The 19,148-nt window shown below is 41.8% G+C and overlaps 1 protein-coding gene across 1 annotated transcript in view; it reads left to right on the plus strand.

Moving 5' to 3' along the window:
- The first annotated feature begins 2,215 nt into the window (after positions 1-2,215).
- LOC113546891 (NALCN channel auxiliary factor 1) overlaps positions 2,216-19,148 on the plus strand; it is a 102,750-nt gene continuing 85,817 nt past the window's right edge. Inside the window, exon 1 of the mRNA XM_026947007.3 lies at positions 2,216-3,665. Within this exon, the coding sequence (XP_026802808.1) occupies positions 3,012-3,665 (654 nt within the window). The 5' untranslated portion in view covers positions 2,216-3,011. The remainder of the gene's footprint in view (positions 3,666-19,148) is intronic.

Here is a 19,148-nt window from a genome sequence, read left to right on the forward strand (position 1 = left end):
TGGTAACCTATAGCAGGGTACAATTTTGACATACGTTCTGTAGGTAGCTAGCTAGTTTAGGAAATTGCGTGATGTCACAAATTTGTCACCTGTATTGAGCACCCACAATGAATTACATAAGTTGGAGTCTATGTCCAAGCACACATTTGAGGGTTAAGGGGCTTGCTCAAGGGCCCAACAGTGGATCTTACAGTCTTAGGATTTAAACCTACAACCTTCTTATCACTAGCTAGGAATCGTAAACACTGAGCCACTACTACCACTAATTTTGCCTTTTTCTAGACAGAGACCAATTTTTTATATTTTATAATTTCATATTTCAAGTAAATTGGGACATTCTTAAATCAATGTAATCTGTTAATTGTTCTATTAAAATTTATGGGACAAACATGGTTAGCATTATTGCATTATTGCAATTAAAGAAATAACAAGATTAGCCAACATTTTACTTCAGCCTTGCTTTATAATACTGATACAAGCCCATAATAAATGTGTTATGGAATATGCATATGCTGTTATAAATTGTCATGACAGATTATGACCAGGTGCTGTGTTATCATTACCAATTAATTACATTAATTGTCATGGTAGCGCTGTAATTTAAAAAATTTTTATTATACATCACATGAGTGTTTTGGCAAAATATCACTTCTGACACATTGTTACCTAAGATTCAAGTATAAACATAAGTATTTATTGTAGGAGTTCATCCATTCATTCATCTTCAGTAACTGCACTAATTGAATGGATTCGAGCCAAGAACATGTGAGGCAGGAATAAGGATGTGATGTCAGTCCATTGCAGGGCATCATGCACATATACACACACACACACACACACACACATTCACAACAAAATTTAGCATACCCAATCCACCTCTTGGCATGTTTTAGAAGGTGGGAGGAAAACCTGGAGGAGACCCACACTGACATGAGGAGAGAGTGAAAAACTCCACACAGAGAGTAATCCACACTCAGGACTGAATGGGGAGTCTGGGGGCTCTGAGGCATCAACACTACCACTGCACCCACTGTAGGTGTTTTAATAAATATTTTATTAAAAAATAAATCTTTCATCTCATTGGCAGCACTCCAAACTTGATGTTGATTTGGAAATTCTAAAGATGTGCAATACCTGAACACACAAAATCAAACTGAGAATAAAGAATACTGTGTTTACTCTGAAACAAACAGGGTAACGCTGGTATTACTGTCATCCATACATGGTTACTAGAAGACACACACTATTACACATACACACACACACACATAAGATTGTCTTCCTATCCTTGTTATGACCTTCACATCATTGTGGGGATGGTTGTTCCCACCAAGATAGAAAAACATGACCACAGACAGACAGACACACACACACACCACGTTCCTAAGCTTGCTTCCAACTGCTCGGCGCCTTGGAAGTCACAGCTCTGTTTCCACACCGCATACTAATAAAGTTTGAGGGGGAGGGAGGACTGGGAGGAGGACTGGGGGGGACTGGGAGGACTGGGGGGTCTTGGAGGACTGGGAGCACTGGGAGGACTAGGAGGAGGACTGGGAGGAGGACTGGGGGGACTGGGAGGAGGACTGGGGGGACTGAGAGGACTGGGAGGAGGACTGGGGGGACTGGGAGGAGGACAGGGAGGACTGGGAGGAGGACTGGGGGGACTGGGAGGACTGGGAGGAGGATTGGGGGGACTGGGAGGACTGGGAGGAGGATTGGGGGGACTGGGAGGACTGGGAGGAGGACTGGGGGGATGACTGGGGGGACTGGGAGGAGGACTGGGGGGACTGGGAGGACGACTGGGGGGACTGGGAGGAGGATTGGGGTGAGGACTGGGGGGACTGGGAGGAGGACTGGGGGACTGGGAGGAGGACTGGGGGGACTGGGAGGACTGGTAGGAGGACTGGAAGGAGGACTGGGGGGACTGGGAGGAGGTTCAAGTGCAATGACTATTTTAATCAGAAATCTTTCTGTTCACCGCTTATCACCATTCGTGCCATCATGATTTAGTCTTTTGTTGCTTTTGTTATGATAGAGTACTTACGTTGTTTTAAAGGACAACCTCTTCCATACTGCATTTTGACATCATAATTTATACTTAAGTAGATGTTTGAACTAAATGAATCGTTGACAGTGTAGTTATAAAGGAAAAACACTGCACGGAGCGTTAGTCACTGTGCAGGAACATGGATGAAGGAGGAATATAGTTATAGGCTAGCTAATTGACTGATATTCCTTGTTTTCAGCTGTGTTCATGCTGATTTGAGTTTAACCCACTGACTGCGAAAAAATCTCGGATGCGGTGGGGTCATAAAGAAGTCTCTCTCTGTTTTTTTAATCCAAAGCGGAAAATGTGACGGGTTTTATTGAATGGCTGTGTGTCCGTGTCGCCATCACTCATAGTCCTCCACTGCGCCAGGATGGAGCGATCGCCACGCTGGAGATGACGCAAATGACCCAGCTCTCCCCAAAAAAGTGCTTCAAGACGAACATGGCGGCAACTTAGCACAGGACCAAAGATGATTGTGACTGTCAACCGCAGAAGCTCGAGGCCATCCGCCCAGATCCGGTCCAGGAAATTCGGCGGGCCACAGCGCGAAGTTCTCGCCTTCCCTTGACGAATGCAGGTAGAGGGAGAGGAGGAGACGAAGAGGCGGCATCCCAGCGACTCATTCACGGCGAGCAGGAGAGCAGAGCAGAGGAGAGGAGGAGAGAGGAGAGAGACATGCTGGCGCGGAGGAGCGGGCTTTCCTCCCGAGAGCCACGAACTACGGGAATATGCCAGCGTGTGCTTCTTTCTCTGTCCGTGCATTAAGTGAACCGGAATAGCGGATCGACACAGAAACAGCAGGAGAGAGAGAGAGAGAAAGCGAGAGAGAGAGAGAGAAAGAGAGAGAGAGAGACGCGTTTACAAGGGAAAAAATCCATCTAGTCCACCCCCCAAAGTCAATGAATATTGTGGCAGAGGAGCCGTCGCGGTGGAGTCGGCCGGCGCCGCGCTTTCCTAAAATATGACCAGGGGTGCTCGGACGTGTCGGCAGCAAGATGACGGCTTAAACATCCGCTCTGCACCCCGCCAGGACGACAAGCCATCCGCCGATTCGGAACGGGCCCAGCGATGGCGACTGCGCTTGGCCTCCTTCTTGTTTGCGAGCGTCCTGCTCGCTGATCGCCTGTGGCTGTGCGCCGCGGCCAAATGGACGAGCACTGAAGGCGAGCGACGGGACGCGGTGGCGTTCAGCGACACGGGGGATCAGGAGTACCGATCTTCTCCCGGCACCACCGACTATACTCATCTTTTCGCAGGGAATTCTAGCACACCTCTGTGGAGACTGGAAGCGTGCCACCCTGACAGCGTCTCCAAAAGCTGCTTCGCGGTGGCGGACGCCGAGGCCGCCTGTTCGGGCCTCTCGGACGCCGAGTGGAATCTGAGTGATTTGTACCTGCACTTTTGTGATTCCTACTCCCTTTTGGATTTGTTTTACGGGTTCTCGAGTCCGGACAACGTGAGCTGCGGCCTCAACATGTCGGAGTGTTCCCGGTGCGTCCGGGCATACCAGTACCTCGACCGGCGAGCTCAGGAGAGGTACCATGAGTTTGAGCTCCTGGTTCAGAAATACGAAACGGACGCGTATTCGGTGCGGACATGCATGGATGAATGCACGGTAGGAATCGCTCATTTGAAGGCCGCAACGCGGTTTGCCTACGATTCACCCGCAAATCAGCGGGCATAATTCACTGCTGTCTTGTGTGGTGTTTTCTGTGCTATTCACAGTGGGCTTCGGGGGTCTGACCCATGTACAGAGTGCTTAAATGACTGTGTTCTTGTGCAGTGTGCTGTGTGCGGTGTGTGTTGTGGTCCGTGCGCGCGGCCGTGTGCCTCTGCTGTGCGCGCACTTGTGGATTATTGCAAAGAGGAAGGGGGATCTTTCATCTGCTGGGAGCTAGCACTTACAGTACTATATGAAGTGTCATTCTCCAAACAATACATGCTCCATTGTGGTGAGGGTCCTGCATTCCGTGTCCCCTTTTGATCATAAATGGCAAAAACCTATCAACCTGATCTGGTTCATTTCCAGATGAGGCAGTGATGCTCCTCAGTTGGAGGAGAACTGGATGTCTTCTTCCACAATGTAACATGAGCTGTCTCACAGCTGTGGCCTTTCTTTAGGTTAGGCTTTTGTGCTTTTGCTGGATTAATCAGAACCACATAGATTCATTCATTCATGCTTGCTGCTGTATGTTTGCTTGTGTGTGTGTGTGTGTTATGGCGCAGTATTTTGTGGAATTTCAATAACCTTAATAGAGCTACAGTGTTTTTTTCTTGCCTAATCCCCGGAAGGCTCTTGCATTCATTGCTCACTGCTGAGCAACATGTTACAGCACACGTTAAATGTATTTGCTTGAAACAAACTGCTTTACAGTTCTGTTGAGCTTTGGCAAGTACCTGAAGGAAATGTGGCGTGATGGCAGAAATGCTAAGCAATATACAAACCACTACATTTCTGACTCTGACAGTGATCGTAGATTACTTCTGCAGATGTAGTATAATATCATACAAATATGGTACATGTCCGTCACATACACAGTATATTCTTATTTATTTTCTTTATTTCGTTTCATTTCTTCACTGAATTTACAGCATCCCCTCTTCTCCCTGCTATAGTGTCCTTTGGCAGGTTTTTCTGTGCAGATGCTGTTTCTTGTCAGTGATGCTGAAATCAGGCCAAACCTTGCAGTGGCACACCGCTGCCTCTAAATCAAAGGTTCTCAAACTTTTTTTTTAGCCAGGGATCTGTTTAACTGTAAAATAAATTTCAAGACTCTCTCTCTGAACATAATCTATTCAAATATTAGGCTAATTATTTAAATGTATACAGTAATACTGTTTGTGGACATGTGACCATCACACCCATGTAGGCCTTCCCCAAATTGCTGCCACAAAGTTGGAAGCACACAGTTGAATACAGTGTCATTGTATGGTGCAAAATAACAGTTTCCCTTCAACGAAACTAAGGGGCCCACGCATGCTTCAGCATGACAATGCCCTTGTGCACAAAGCAAGCTCCATGAAGACATGGTTTGCCAAGGTTGGTGCGGAAGAACTCAAGTGGTCTGCACAGAGCCCTGACCTCAACCCCACTGAACACCTTTGGGATGAACTGGAACACAGACTGCACCCCAGGCCTCCTCGCCCGACATCAGTGCCTGAGCTCACTAATGCTCTTGTGGCTGGATGGACAATTCCTGAAAGCCATACTCCAAAATCTAATGGAAAGCGGAGTGCAGGTTATTATAACAGCAAAGGGGAGACCAATTCCATATTAATGCCATGCTACATGCTTTTGTCCATATCCTGGCTCTTTGGCCATGTTGACTTGTTTACTTGTTTTTTTTTTCAGTTGAGGCTTGGATTAAACCTGTTCAATTCAAGTCAAACAGGCTTATAAGTACTTTGGTAATGGTGGTAACAAAATGTAACAAAATACTATAAAAAAAATCACTAACCTCCTGGCTATCCTTCATGGACTCTCGGGGACCCCAGTTTGAGAATCACTACTCTAAATAACAGCTACAAGTCCTCTTGTGCAACTTACTGACTTACTGCAGCTTTTGAAGTCTGGCAGAGAGAATTCAGGAGTTTTCTAAGTATAAGTGTTGCACCGGAACTACACAACTCCATCAAGAGCTGTGTGACTGTTTTGAAAGTCTCTTAACTAGACAAATTCTAAATTCTCTTCAGGAACTGATTTTTTTTAGCTAAGGATAAGTATTGGTTCAGATTATGTTCTGTTACTGTAACTCTGACATAAACATGGTTGACCAGTTATTTCTTCATAGAACAGAAGTGCATTTCTGATTACTCAGTTCTTGTGTCCTACTTTTATGTAAGCCCTCAGTCAATATGTTGGCTTGATCAATATTCTCAGTATCTTTGCTGGAGAGGAGAATGTTCCTTGCTGGTCTTTTTACATGAAACGGTGGATAATTAGAGAAGAATTGGGTTGTGCAATTTTATAGAGTGGGAGTAAAAGATCTTATAGTTTCAAACACACTTATACATATTCATCTTTAAAACATGACTACATCTCAGTAAACTTTTTATCTGCATACTGTTTATAATCTGTTGAATGAAGACTGACAAGAAATAATGGAGAATCTTTTCTCTGTCAAAATGTCTATATGTGCTTGTGTGTGTGAGTGACAGAGAGAATGACAGAAAAAGAGAGAAACACAAGAAGAAGTGTGAAAGCGCTGAATGACATATTTACGTGTCCCAATCTGTCATATGTGGACCATTAGTGCAAAACGCTTGTTCTCCTCTGGCTTTCTTTGACAATGATATTGATTGACAGCAGAGTGGAATTACAAGCACCAAGTTCATATACGGAGAAACAGGGTGTTTGGCTTAGCAATAAAACTTGGGTTTTGATTTTGGCTAAGACCAGTGAAAGTGATAATGCTCACTTACCTTTTAGCTTGATATGCTTTCATGGCATAAGCTAAGCTTCATCAAGTATTTCTGATTTCCTGACATCATATACAGTTATCACAGTGTCACTCTTTATGGACCAAAGCTTAAATAATTGTTTCACTGCTTCAACATTCAACATTTTTGCGATCATATCTCAGTTGTGCTCTACCACTAGTATCTCCACAGACCAATTTCCATTTCCGGTTCAGAAGCAATGGCCAGAATGTTGGATGTGCGTATGTATCAACTTATAAAGTAAATTATTATGTAGAAATAGAATCCAACCCTAATTAGTAAAAAACTGACAAAGTGATGGTTCTGTGGGTGGAAATGCCTTGTTGATAAGAGAGGGCCGAGGAAAATGGCCAGACTAGTTCAAGCTGCCAGGAAGGCTATAGAAACCCAAATAATCACTCTTTACAACCGTGGTGAGCAGAAGAGCATCTCAGCATGCTCGAAACATCGACCCTGAGGTGCATGGGCTACAACAGCAGAAGACCACATCAGCTTCCACTCCTGTCGGCCAAGAACAAGAATCTGAGGCTATTATGGGCATCATGGGCTCACTGAAACTGGACAGTTGAAGATTAGTAAAATAAAAACACCTGGACTTTTCCAGTCTTCAGCTGTCCAGTTTGGGTCAACCTGTGCTCATGATAACCTCAGATTCTTGGCTATAGACTATAGACTTCCTGTCAGCTCAGACCAGTCTGGTCATTCTCCTCTGATCTCTCACATCAACAAGGTGTTTCAACCTGCAGACCCTCCACTCTCCGGATGTTTTTTGTTTTTTGCACCATTCTGTGTAAACTCGAGTGAAAATCCCAGGAAATCAGCAGAATACTCAAACCAGTCCATCTGGCACCCAACAACCCTGCCACAGTTAAAGTCACACACGTGAGCATTAACTGAAGCTCTTGAACTGTCTCTGCATGATGATTTTATGCATTGTGCTGCTGCCACATGATTGGCTGATAAGATAACGGCATGAATGTGCAGGTGTACAGGTGTTAATAATAAAGTGGATGGTGAGTGATTATGCTCAGAGACATAAGAATTTTTCTAGCACTTATCATTTACAGTTACTTCCTGGTACAATACCGTAATACATTGCAGAGAAAACAAACCAAACAACACTGACCTAATCAGACTAAGCAAAGTAGCGAGGAAAAAAAAATCTTACAACCCAGAAATGTACACAAAATAGTGCATGTACTATACTGCAGTAATATGTCACAGTAATTTCTTTTGATATGATCTTTATTTCTACTATGTTTACAGTTTTTTAAAATAGTTTTTATGCTTTTTAGATAAATTGTTAAATAAATTGATAAATAACTTGTCTTTGAAATGAGATCTGTGAAAAATTTTTACCAAGGGAACTCAGTACTGGAAGTGCTTCTTAGCAACTGTAGAAATGGTAATACTAATTGGTTAGCCATCTGTAAACAATACATCCCTGAATAATTGATGCGCTTGTATATGTAGTCATCGTTCATTCATCTCCAGTATCTGCTTTTTGAGCTGCTGTCTTTGGACAGTGGGAAGAAACCGAAGAACCCAGAGCAAACTCATGCAAACACAGAAAGAACATGCAAAACTCCACACAGACAACAGTTTGAGCTCAGGAGCTCAGGACCCAGAAGCTGTGATGTGACAGCGCTACCCACTGTGCCACTGATCAGCCCTGCATTTGTACCTAAAAAAAAATTACACTACAATACATAGTATATATTGGTTTCTTTTGCTTATAGATGGTATATAACATTCAAACTAAATATTTAACAAATACCTACCATTTTCATTACATAAAGATATGTGCAGAATTACACCGAAGTGACAAAACATTTTTTGAACGTTTGTGCGCAGCTGTGAGTGGCTTTAGGTGTTGTATTATATTTGTTGTTTGTATGCTGTGCATTTACTTCAGTAGTTCCAAGACTTTGCGTTACTCTGTCTTGACAGAAGCGAGAAGCACAAGACCATTTATTCAGTGTTTTTCCATTTTGTCACCTAATCAATGGACAGAATGCAAGTTGCATATAGGCCTAGAGCCTCAGCACTATTCTTAATGAAATAAGTCTGAATCAGGGAGCCATTTAACACAATCTAAATTGCCCCCCTCTCTCCCTCCCTGTTCATCTCATTGTGTACAAGTGGAAAGATAATGGTGAGAGCGAGGCCCTTTGAAAGCCTTACTGAGGGACTTTGTGGGGACTTTATGTTGGCCAGCTAAGCCATAGTTGATACTGAGGGAGCCGTGGGCAAAAACCCTCCATTCTTCCCTGCAGCATTAAATATGGATGGTATTAAATTGCCACAGACCTGTAAGCTGTCTGTTTGCAGGGAGAATTAATGAGGTGGAAAGGCAGGGATTTCTGCCAGCTGTGCTTCTGTGCTTTTAGCTTTCATCAAATGCAGGGGAATTTTGTATTCACTTGTGGTAGCATTTCACACTGAAATATCAGCACTGTATTAAATTGTTGGATGGAGTTTCATAGCTTGGTGAAATCCAGTAGAGTAACTTTTATAATTTAGTTGGACTTTTTATTACATTTCGTTTATTATTGTATTCATCATGAAGGAATGCACTGAGGATGCTGAGCATTAAATATGATGAGGATAGGTGCCTGCAGAGAACTCATATACTTTGTTCTTATTTGGAGGCTTTTCATGTCTTATGTTTGTGCTTTTTGTTTGAAGGCAGAAGGAAAGAACAGGAAATGTGTGTTTGTGTGTGGGTGTATTGTATGTTGTTGAGTCTGGGAAGAGAGTCCTAACCTAGCATTAAGAAGGTAAGGATTTAATTTCCAGAAAAGAGAACAAACTAAATTGGACGCTTCATAATATCTTTTCTTTTCTTGCCATTTACTCGACACATCAGTGCAATGAACACAGATATTGAAAGTATGCACAAATTTGTATAACCTGTCAGTTTTTTCTTCACACACACATACACACACCATGTCTAAATGTCCAACTGAGTGCTCCTAAATTGAGTGATTATTAACCCTTCCAGGAAGGACAGATGTTAGCAGTGGGTAACTGGGAAGTGTTGCCTTGCTCAGCAGCTCAGGCTTGGGAATGATATAGCACTCTGGATCCCTTTAGCTGGCTTAATGTCCTCAGCCCTGGGGCTTTTTGACACAGCACAGAAGCTTGATAGAAGCCAGTGGACAAATCCAAGGATCATCGTTCTATTCTACTGCCACTTTACAGATGAGCAGCAGGCTCCCAGCCCTCCGGGCACTCGCGTTATCATTGTTTACCCCAGCCTGGAACACTTGTAAAATCAGTACCAATTACCGTCTGCTTTATGAACACATGGTGAAATGGGAATATCCTCTGATAGAATACATCCTGTACATGATGTGAATTAAGACAGGGTGGAATGTTACACCTCTTTTCCACTAACATTGTGTCGATGTTGGTGATTTCTGTAAAAGAGCGAACCTTTTAAAACCAAAGCAATTATGTAATCAGATGTGGGAGTTTCTTATAACACAGCATAAAAATAACATCAACCATGGAAGATTCTGAGCAGTTTTATGTCTGATTGCCGACACGTTTTACCACCAAATCATTCGGTCAAATCTTTTAGCTTCTATACAATATATAGATATTGTCATAGATGTGGAATATGGCAAAATTGTGTTATTATATATTAGGATAATTTGGCATTAATAAAATAATAATAATAATAATAATAACAGTAAAGTTTGTGCTTTTCGTGTAGCATGGCATTAATATGGAATTGATCTCCTCTTTGTTGTTGTAATAACCTCCACTCTTCTGGGAAGGCTTTCCACTAGATTTTGGAGCGTGGCTGTGGGGATTTGTGCCAATTCGGCCACAAGAGCATTAGTGAGGTCAGGCACTGATGTAGGGTGAGGAGGACTGGCGTGCAGTCAGCGTTCCAGGTTGTCCCAAAGGGGTTGAGATCAGGGCTTTGTGCATGCCACTTAAGTCCTTCTGAACCAACCTTGGCAAACCATATCTTTATGGACATCTCTTTGTGCTCAGGGGCATTGTCAGGCTGGAACAGGTTCGGGCCCCTTAGTTCCACTGAAAGGAAAAAAATCTTCTTGCATAATTTACAAGACATAATTCAATTAAAATGAATTCTCGAAAAAAAAAACTAACATTAAAATTCTCAGGGGCCAGTTCATATGAGGTTGCAAGTCCCTGAAGGGTCCCTAGGTGGAAATACCATCCGAGTCTTGTGACCATAGCACAACGAAAACCTTATCAAATGCCTGCTGAATCCACGTAACCAATCATGAGTTGATTATTAAGCTTCAGACTCTGCTGAATATTTTGAAATCTTTTTTTGACGATACAACAAAACTGCTAGGACTAGTTTGGAAACAGTAAATACAGTTGTCCTACACATCGCATAATGCATAATCCAAAAAACAAGTGTGTTGCTTGGTTCTGTGTAATCTTAGTGCTACAACTGAGAACCAGATCTCTTGTGATGGAAATGTGAACAGTTCTAGACCAGGCATCAGCACCTCAGTCAGCACTGCCACCTTGTTGGTGGGAAAGGCCATGAGTGAGTTTTGGCGCATTTTTGTTGTGGCTGGAGTATAAGAACAGAAAGAAATGATTGACAAGACCAATGAGTAGGCAGTGACCTCATGGCCCCAACCCAGAAACATCCAAGATCTGCAAGGATTCCTGGGATGTGAATTTCCACCAGAGATTCATTTGAGGCTTCAGCTCCATGGCTTTTCCTCACTACTCAAGGATAAGCTAAAAGTACTAAAGTGACCCGATTCATCATCAGAGGCCTTTCAGACTCTAAAGTTTTGCTTCTCAAGCGCCCCATCCTTCATCACCTCGATCATTCAGTCTTATTCACAATAGAGGTGGATGCAATTATGGCATATGAATTTGGGAGCTGTTAGCCATCAAAGCAGTCCTTGAAGAGTCCTTGGACATATAAATAGGGACATATCACATGTTACTTTATTGTATTTTATACCACAGCATGGTGCAATTCTCAAATCTGATTGGTCAGAAAATGTGCATTATTTTTGTATAACAGCATGGCTTGGAAGGTAACGTAACGTTACCATTCGTTTATAATAATGTGATTGTTCTAATACGTTATTGCGTAACAGCTCATACACAGGGACATGTATGGCATACACTCCACATAATCTAAGACTAATTATAAATGTTTATGAAAGAAAATGTGTAATTGATGATATGGTAAAGTTTTACGTATGTTAACATTTAAAGAAGGAGATTCAGGTGTCAGACAGGACAAGACAGGAGTTGCTTTCTCAGTAAAGAGATAACAGGAGCTAACTTGTCTTGGCTACACAGCTTTAAATCAAACTATAAACTATATTCATAAAAAAAATGAAACATTGTAATCACTGGAAAATTGCTGTTGTATAAGCAGCATAACATACTGCGGACTGTGCTGTTATTCTAAAATAATAACGGCCGCAACACCACCCCAGTGTGTATTATTTTCATAGATCCACACGGTCCCTGTTGTGTTATTCCTTATGTAACATACACTGGTGGATAACCAGCATGCTATTTATTACATTGCATTACACATTTATTGTACTGTTATACTACAAAGCTTTGAAAGCAGGATCAAAGCTTTGACACCCCCCCCCAACACACACGCACACACACACACACACACACACACGCACACATAAACACGCACACACACATTTTAAAGGAAACAAACAGTGAATCGGTCTCTCTGGGGTGCTGTATCCTGCAGGTCCAGACCTAGCCTTCTCTTCCGGTCTAATTTAATTTGCGCCCGCATGATTGTGCCTGCTTCAGCTGGCTTCTCCTCTGGGTCTGACTGTATGTGTGCGTCTACATGCAGGACTGATTTTCTGATGGAACTCTTGAAGTTAATAAGACAAAAATGTACCTTGTTACATAACTGATACAGGAAGAGCTTTTTAAAATATGTCCCTGTGAATGATCTCTCTTACTATAGAAACATATTAGAACCTGATTGGTCAGAAGGTATGGATTAATGTTCTGTAACTGCACGGCTCTGACAGTAGTTCCGGCTGTAACATAACTGATAGGTTTGTATTAATGTGCTCATTCTAATGCGTTATTGTTTCTATAGTAATGGCTCATCTACAGGGACTTCTATGGCGGATGCTCTACATAATCTAAGTCTGATCATAAATAGATTTAAAACTCTGTTATTTAACAAAGAGAAATGTATACCCGTTGGTAACAGGAAATTTCTGTTAGGAGACATTTAGGCATCAAATATCTGCATTTTTGTCTTACTAACTTCAAGAGAGGGAAAAAATTTTCTTTTTCAGAAAAATTAGCATTTTTAGTTGAGTGTGATACATGTGTTATTCACTTACATTTCTATTACACACAGTGTCTTTGTAGAGCATATAAACTGAACCTACACAGAACCGTTTCTGCAAAGGAGCCAACCAGAACAGCCATAAAAACTACATACAGGGTTTCCATCACATTAAAAAACATTCCCAATTCAATTGCCAGTTCTATCTAATTATTATTTTTGGATTTTTATAGTTTGTTAACTCATTCTTATTAACTTGATAGTTACCCCCCAGCTCTGTAAACATTATATAATCAATAAAACTCCATAACATGTTTGCTGTGTGTGACTCAAACTGGTGAACTTTGGTCCACATTTTAACTGTGTTAGAGCTTTATGGCACCCCAATGGTGTAATGAGTGCTCTGATTAGCACAGGAGGGACGTGTTTAGTCACACGGATGGAACAGGCTGAGCGTACAGGCTCTCGGCGGGGACTGCGAGTGGGGTTCTTGTTGAGGTGGAGGTGCCATGCTATGGGGGCTGGGTAATTAGGAGCGACAACTCCTACATGATGGGAGGCAGAGTGAAGCAGTGGCACTCATCAGAACTCACTGCTGGGAGAAGGAAGAGAGACAGGATTATGTGAATATAATCTCCACATTTTTCTGAATTAGATAGCTGTAGAATTGCAGCCTGCTCTCTTATGACTTCGACTGTGTGTGACACTGATCTACTGCGGTTTGTCGTACTCTTGGCAAAGGAAAGTTGGGTTGAATTCACTTTTGTGTGTGTGTTGCCTGTTTTACTTCGCACCTTGTGATTAGTGGAATAATGGTGGAAAGGGAAGCTTGTTCTTATTTAACACAGCAGGCTGATCTCGGTGCCCTCAGTGGAGATGGATGTAGGAGCAGAGGGAACACACTTTCCATCTGGCACTCTTCTATGAACATACGAACAGTTCAGATTATTGTTAATGTGTACATAAAGAGATTCATTTAACAGCTTCCCCCATCTCTCTCTCTCTCTCTCCCTCTCTCCCTCTGTCTTCCTTACACACACAAACATGATATGCGTCTCTGAAGGTACAGTCTAATTAAATTAGAGCACTGTTGCTTTTTCCTTTTGCAAACAGCAGAAACCGCACGTCATATTAAATGACAGCGTTCGTCTCTCACAAGGGAGCAGATAAGAAGCTTCTCACTGCCGGTTTCTGTAATGTTGCAGGGGATTAATACTTCCTGCGCTAGCTTTGTGAGGCCACAGCTTAATGACAATGTCTCCCACTCCTGCCATTATGGATGATGCAGTCTCTAAACAGCACTATCCTTTAGTCTCAGGCTCCCTCATATCCACTCAATCCATCTCATCTGTTCTGCAGGTACACACTGCAGATGGAGCTGCTCCCTAATAGTGAAATCAGCGCAATGCAGTTCAGGGCAATTTTGTCATAGGTTTCCAACCAATGCCATGTGGCCCAGTCCAGGTTATGAGTCAGGATTGTGGGCAGATTGTCATCAACTCGGGCCTGTAGAATGGAGCATGCAGTACAGATCAGTGTACGCTGGTCACAACATGAGAAACACCAACAGCTCACATGCACAAATTGTAATTTGTCTCTTGAAATGTCTTTTACTGTAAAAGAAATGCTATCAAAACAGTGGTCTGACTGTTCTACCAGGGCCTCCTGTTGGCATTACCAGTAATTGTATTATTTATAGTTGTTGCTTCATATTCTGTGTTTACTCAGTCTCAGTTTTGCTTTTAATGCATGCTTTGATTCCATCCCATGCTGTCAGTTGGTCAGCATGTTTCACAGATTACAGAGTGGAATGGGATTAAGGCAACCGGCATGAGAGCGTGACTGGCCATTGTGCTTCAATGCAAAAAGCCTCCTTTCCTACTTTCAAAATAGAAAGGAGAAATATCACTGAAGATTCCTTCCTTGAGACACGAAGTACAGTATAGTGGGGGCGGAAAAATACATGCAAACATTTTTTTTTTTACTCTGACAGTGATATGTTGCTTTCAGTATTGCCTTTTCTATTCAACTTTTGTCATCCTTTCTTATTCCTCTTATAATGATCTATTTATATGTGTGGACATGTGGCTTGTTTAGATGGAGATCAACTTCTATATTTTCTCACTTTACTGAGAAACCTCTGATTTGTCAGGTTCCTTTGTAACTCACTCACACACTGGAGCTATTATAAGACCAATTATGCACAGTCTGAAGCACAGCACACTCAGAAAGACATAGAGAAATTATAGCCTGCAGTTAAACGTCTTAATGCGCTGACATTATTTATCACCACCATTCAAATAAATTTTTCATGTTTACAGATGTGTGGAGCATATGCCTTCAGAGAACATACAGTACCTCTTTCAACTCCTATAACTACATGGTTTTTTGTGATTCTAATTTTCATTCATTTTTACATTCAGTATTCATCTCTCTCTCTCTCTCTCTCTCTCTCTCTCTCTCTCTCTCTGTAAACAGTTTGCACTGTGTCTCTCAACACCTGTGACATACACATAGTGGCTTTTATGTGGCTCATTAAAGGCTTTATCAGCTGTGAGGAGCAGGCGGGACATAAGGGGCGGCTTTATAGAATATTCTCCCTAATTCAAACAATGCTTTTATTAGCCTGACCTCGAGGAGATCACTATCAGCAAGCTACCCTTCAGAGTCAGAGAGTGAGAGAGAGGTAGAGAGAAGCAGAGTGAAAGTAATAAAAAGGCAATAATAGGAAAAGAAATTTAGAGCCATGAGGATATATGAAACAGGAAAAAAACTGCAGAAAACCTGAGAGAGCACACAACTGCTCGATAGCACAGTACATGCTAACTAACACCAGAAGACTCTTTGGGTCAGATGTACTTAGCTGTTTGTGCCACTTAGGCATAATAAAGTGCAATATTAGTGAAAAACCCTGCCTGTTATGTATAAAACTGGCAAACAAGCCTAAATGTTCCTAAAAGTGCTGTTCTCCCTCTTTTGGCAGGTATTGGTGGCTGGTTTGCCCACATAATTTTATCCAGTGTATAAGTGTGTATGTATGCAAATGTATAAAAATGTATACTAATATGAGACCATTTTAGTAATTGAGCAATTTGTGGCCACATCAAATCAGTTTAACAAAGAAAAGGAAGGAGAATGAAACATTCAGTACAAAACAGATTGTAACGACCAGTGGGATACTTGTAATTGTTCAATGTTACATATATATATATATATATATATATATATATATATATATATATATATATATATATATATAATGTATTACATTACTTTACATTATTGATATCTCTCACACAGAGACACAGTTGTTTGACAAAATGCAGGCATGTTAAGATATCCTTGACAGCTGGATTTCTTTTTTCCACCCCCGAGAGAGTGAAAGGGAACACACTGGCATCTGACACTGATCGGTCTATTGTTATTTAATTAAAAGTATCAGATAGGTGTCTGTAGTGCCCGATGATGCAATAAATACCACAAATACTGTAAACTAGAGCCATGAGTAACTCATTTTGTTGCAGTCTCAATTCTTTATTTTGACATTTGAAAGTTCTCTGCAGTGGATCTTATTTCCATACAAATGATAATACAGTACTTGCCCCGCAGCCAAAGAACAATGAACTGTAGTGTTAAGAAGCCATATTGTATTCTTCACAGACAGTTGAACATGAACACAAAGAACTCCTCACCTGAACCTGAACTCCTTACTGCAGAAATGTTCTCGCATACACTGCAGATACATGCCTCAAAATGTAGAGCACTAAGGCATGTTCTTGTTCTTGTCTGTCAGTGGGGCTTTGGTTTGGTGATGTACTCGCTCCTTGAGCTATATTTTATTTTGTAGCTTTGAATAAATCTATATTTTCTTGGGCTATATGTTTTGAGTCTTGATCCTGCTGGTGAAACATGATGCAGTGTTCTTTGAGGCATGTGGTTGTATCTGAGCAGCTTAGATATTTCTGTTAAATTTCAGAATTCTTCCTGCCGCTACTCTCCGCATCAAAAGATGGCTTTACATGCCCATGGCCATACAGAGTGGAAGAACCGCATGTCTCAGATCTCAGTGCCTGAGCATACCAGAAGGAACACTGCACTGTGCTAATGGAGGTGTGCTTTCTGAACAGGCCCTCAGTTTCCTTCTCTCTATCTCTGTGTCCTCTATATTTTGATGGTATGAGGTGTTCAGTGGTGATAATTGGCTCAGATTCCCAGCTGCCTCCAGCAGCATTAAATATGAATATGAGGCCTATGTAGGGTTGTCTAGACTTAGAGGATTTATGGATGAAGATCTTTTTTCTGAAAAAGTAGCATTAGTATGCCTCAGAGCATTGTAATAAAGCAAACCTCAGTCAGATGCTGGAATAGTTCTGCAAAACCAAACCATATGATGGGATTTGACAGGCGAAATTTAGATTTATATGAAATGAGTCACCCTGTAAAAGTATTTTTGGTTACTTTGCAATTAGAACGGAGTTTGCTTTGTTGATAATGAAAGAGGGAGATAGAGATACACAAGTCCCAAATGCCCTGACTGAATCTCTGTGCTAAGGACCTGTCCACTCAAACTAAGTCACCAAGCCAACCAAATGTAGTTCCGCTCCCTGCTGGAGTGGCAGTGATGCTTTGGCTTCAGTTCTGCTTTATGCATGTTCCTTATACATCCGTGGGTGCATGCCCATGCTTTTTCTACAAACAGCTCAGCACAGTAGAAACAGCTCAGACCCTGATTTTCAGGCAGCAGTATTTTACAAGATGTGACAAGACAGGATTTACATCTGCCAATCAAGCCTTTCACAGCACTCAAATGAACTCCATGAATCAGCTTCGCTCCACTCAACACCACAGTATCCAGCCAATCTTGGGGAAATGAAGACAGTTGGAATCAAGATTAGTTTGGCTGTTAGCATGTGCTTATGCTCTCCCATGCAGTGTTCTTCCAGTCAGTTATAAGCATCTATTATCTAGTAGAGTGCTAGAATACAGGTGGGAAGCTGAACCTCGGACATTATTGCCATATTGCTCACCTCTGGCATGTTATGTATGCATATGAGCAGTCACCCTTATAGCTCTAAGTTACGTCAATTGATGTATGAGCTCTTCTGTGTCTTGATTCTTTAAAACTGCTGTGTGACTCTGGCCCTGTTTATACTCAGCTATCATCTGTCTTATGTAATTCAGTCACAAGCGAACAGCCAAGATATACTGTAGCTGTTCACAACCTGTATTTTTAGGACAGGTCTTGACTGTGTTTTCAGGGACCACTTGAGATTACAAATGAGTTGTAATATTCAAAAGTAGTGTATTTAGTCATACTGTATTTTTTAATGAAACACTCCATTTTCTATTCTATTTCTTAACAAAACACTCCATTTAATAGTTATTTCACCAAGGGTTTAAAATTATCTCATATTATTAGGTATACTGTCAGTGAATGGAAGAATGAGTAATGCAGTTCACAGACACATAGCCTACATTCATATAGTATAGAGCAGAGTGCTTATTGAGAACGATAAGAAGGCGTGAGCATATAACAGGAGAATCTGCATGGCTGGTGTGCAGGATGTAAACTCCGATCAGCCATAACATTAAAACCACTGGGAGGTGAAGTGAATAACATCAATTATTTCTTTACAGTGGCACCTGTCAAGGGGTGGGATATATTAGGATGCAAGTGAACAGTCAGTTCTGGAAGTTGGAAGCAGGAAAATGAGCAAACATAAGGATCTGAGTGATTCTGACAAGGGATAAATTGTGATGGCTAGATGACTGGGTCAGAACATCTCCAAAATGGAAGGTCTTGTGGGGTGTTCGTGGTTTGCAGTGGTTAGTACCTACGAAAAGTGGTCCAAGGAAGGACAACAGGTGAACCGGTGATAGGGTCATTGGCACCCAAGGCTCAGTGATGCGCATGGAGAGTGAAGGCTAGCCTGTCTGGTCCCATCCGACAGAAGAGCTACTGTAGCACAAATTGCTGAAAAATTGAATGCTGGCAATGATAGAAAGGTGTCAGAACACACAGTCATAGTGCCCATGCTGACCCCTGTCCCCCACCGAAAGCGCCTTCAATGGGGACGTGAGAACTGGACCATGGAGCAATGGTAGATTGTGGCCTGGTCTGATGAATCACATTTTCATTGGTTGTGCCTCAATCAGTTCCCTAGCTCCCTAGGTTATGAATCAGTATATCGTGTACATGAGATCAGGCACTGGTAAGGACCCTGGCTCACTACACACTGGGACACTGAAGACTCAATTTCTAGTGACATGACCATATATATATATATATATATATATATATATATATATATATATATATATATATATATATATAATTATTATTATTGTTGTTGTTAT

The sequence above is a fragment of the Pangasianodon hypophthalmus genome, chromosome 5 (assembly GCF_027358585.1).
Source record: "Pangasianodon hypophthalmus isolate fPanHyp1 chromosome 5, fPanHyp1.pri, whole genome shotgun sequence".
Taxonomy (NCBI): Eukaryota; Metazoa; Chordata; class Actinopteri; order Siluriformes; family Pangasiidae; genus Pangasianodon; species Pangasianodon hypophthalmus.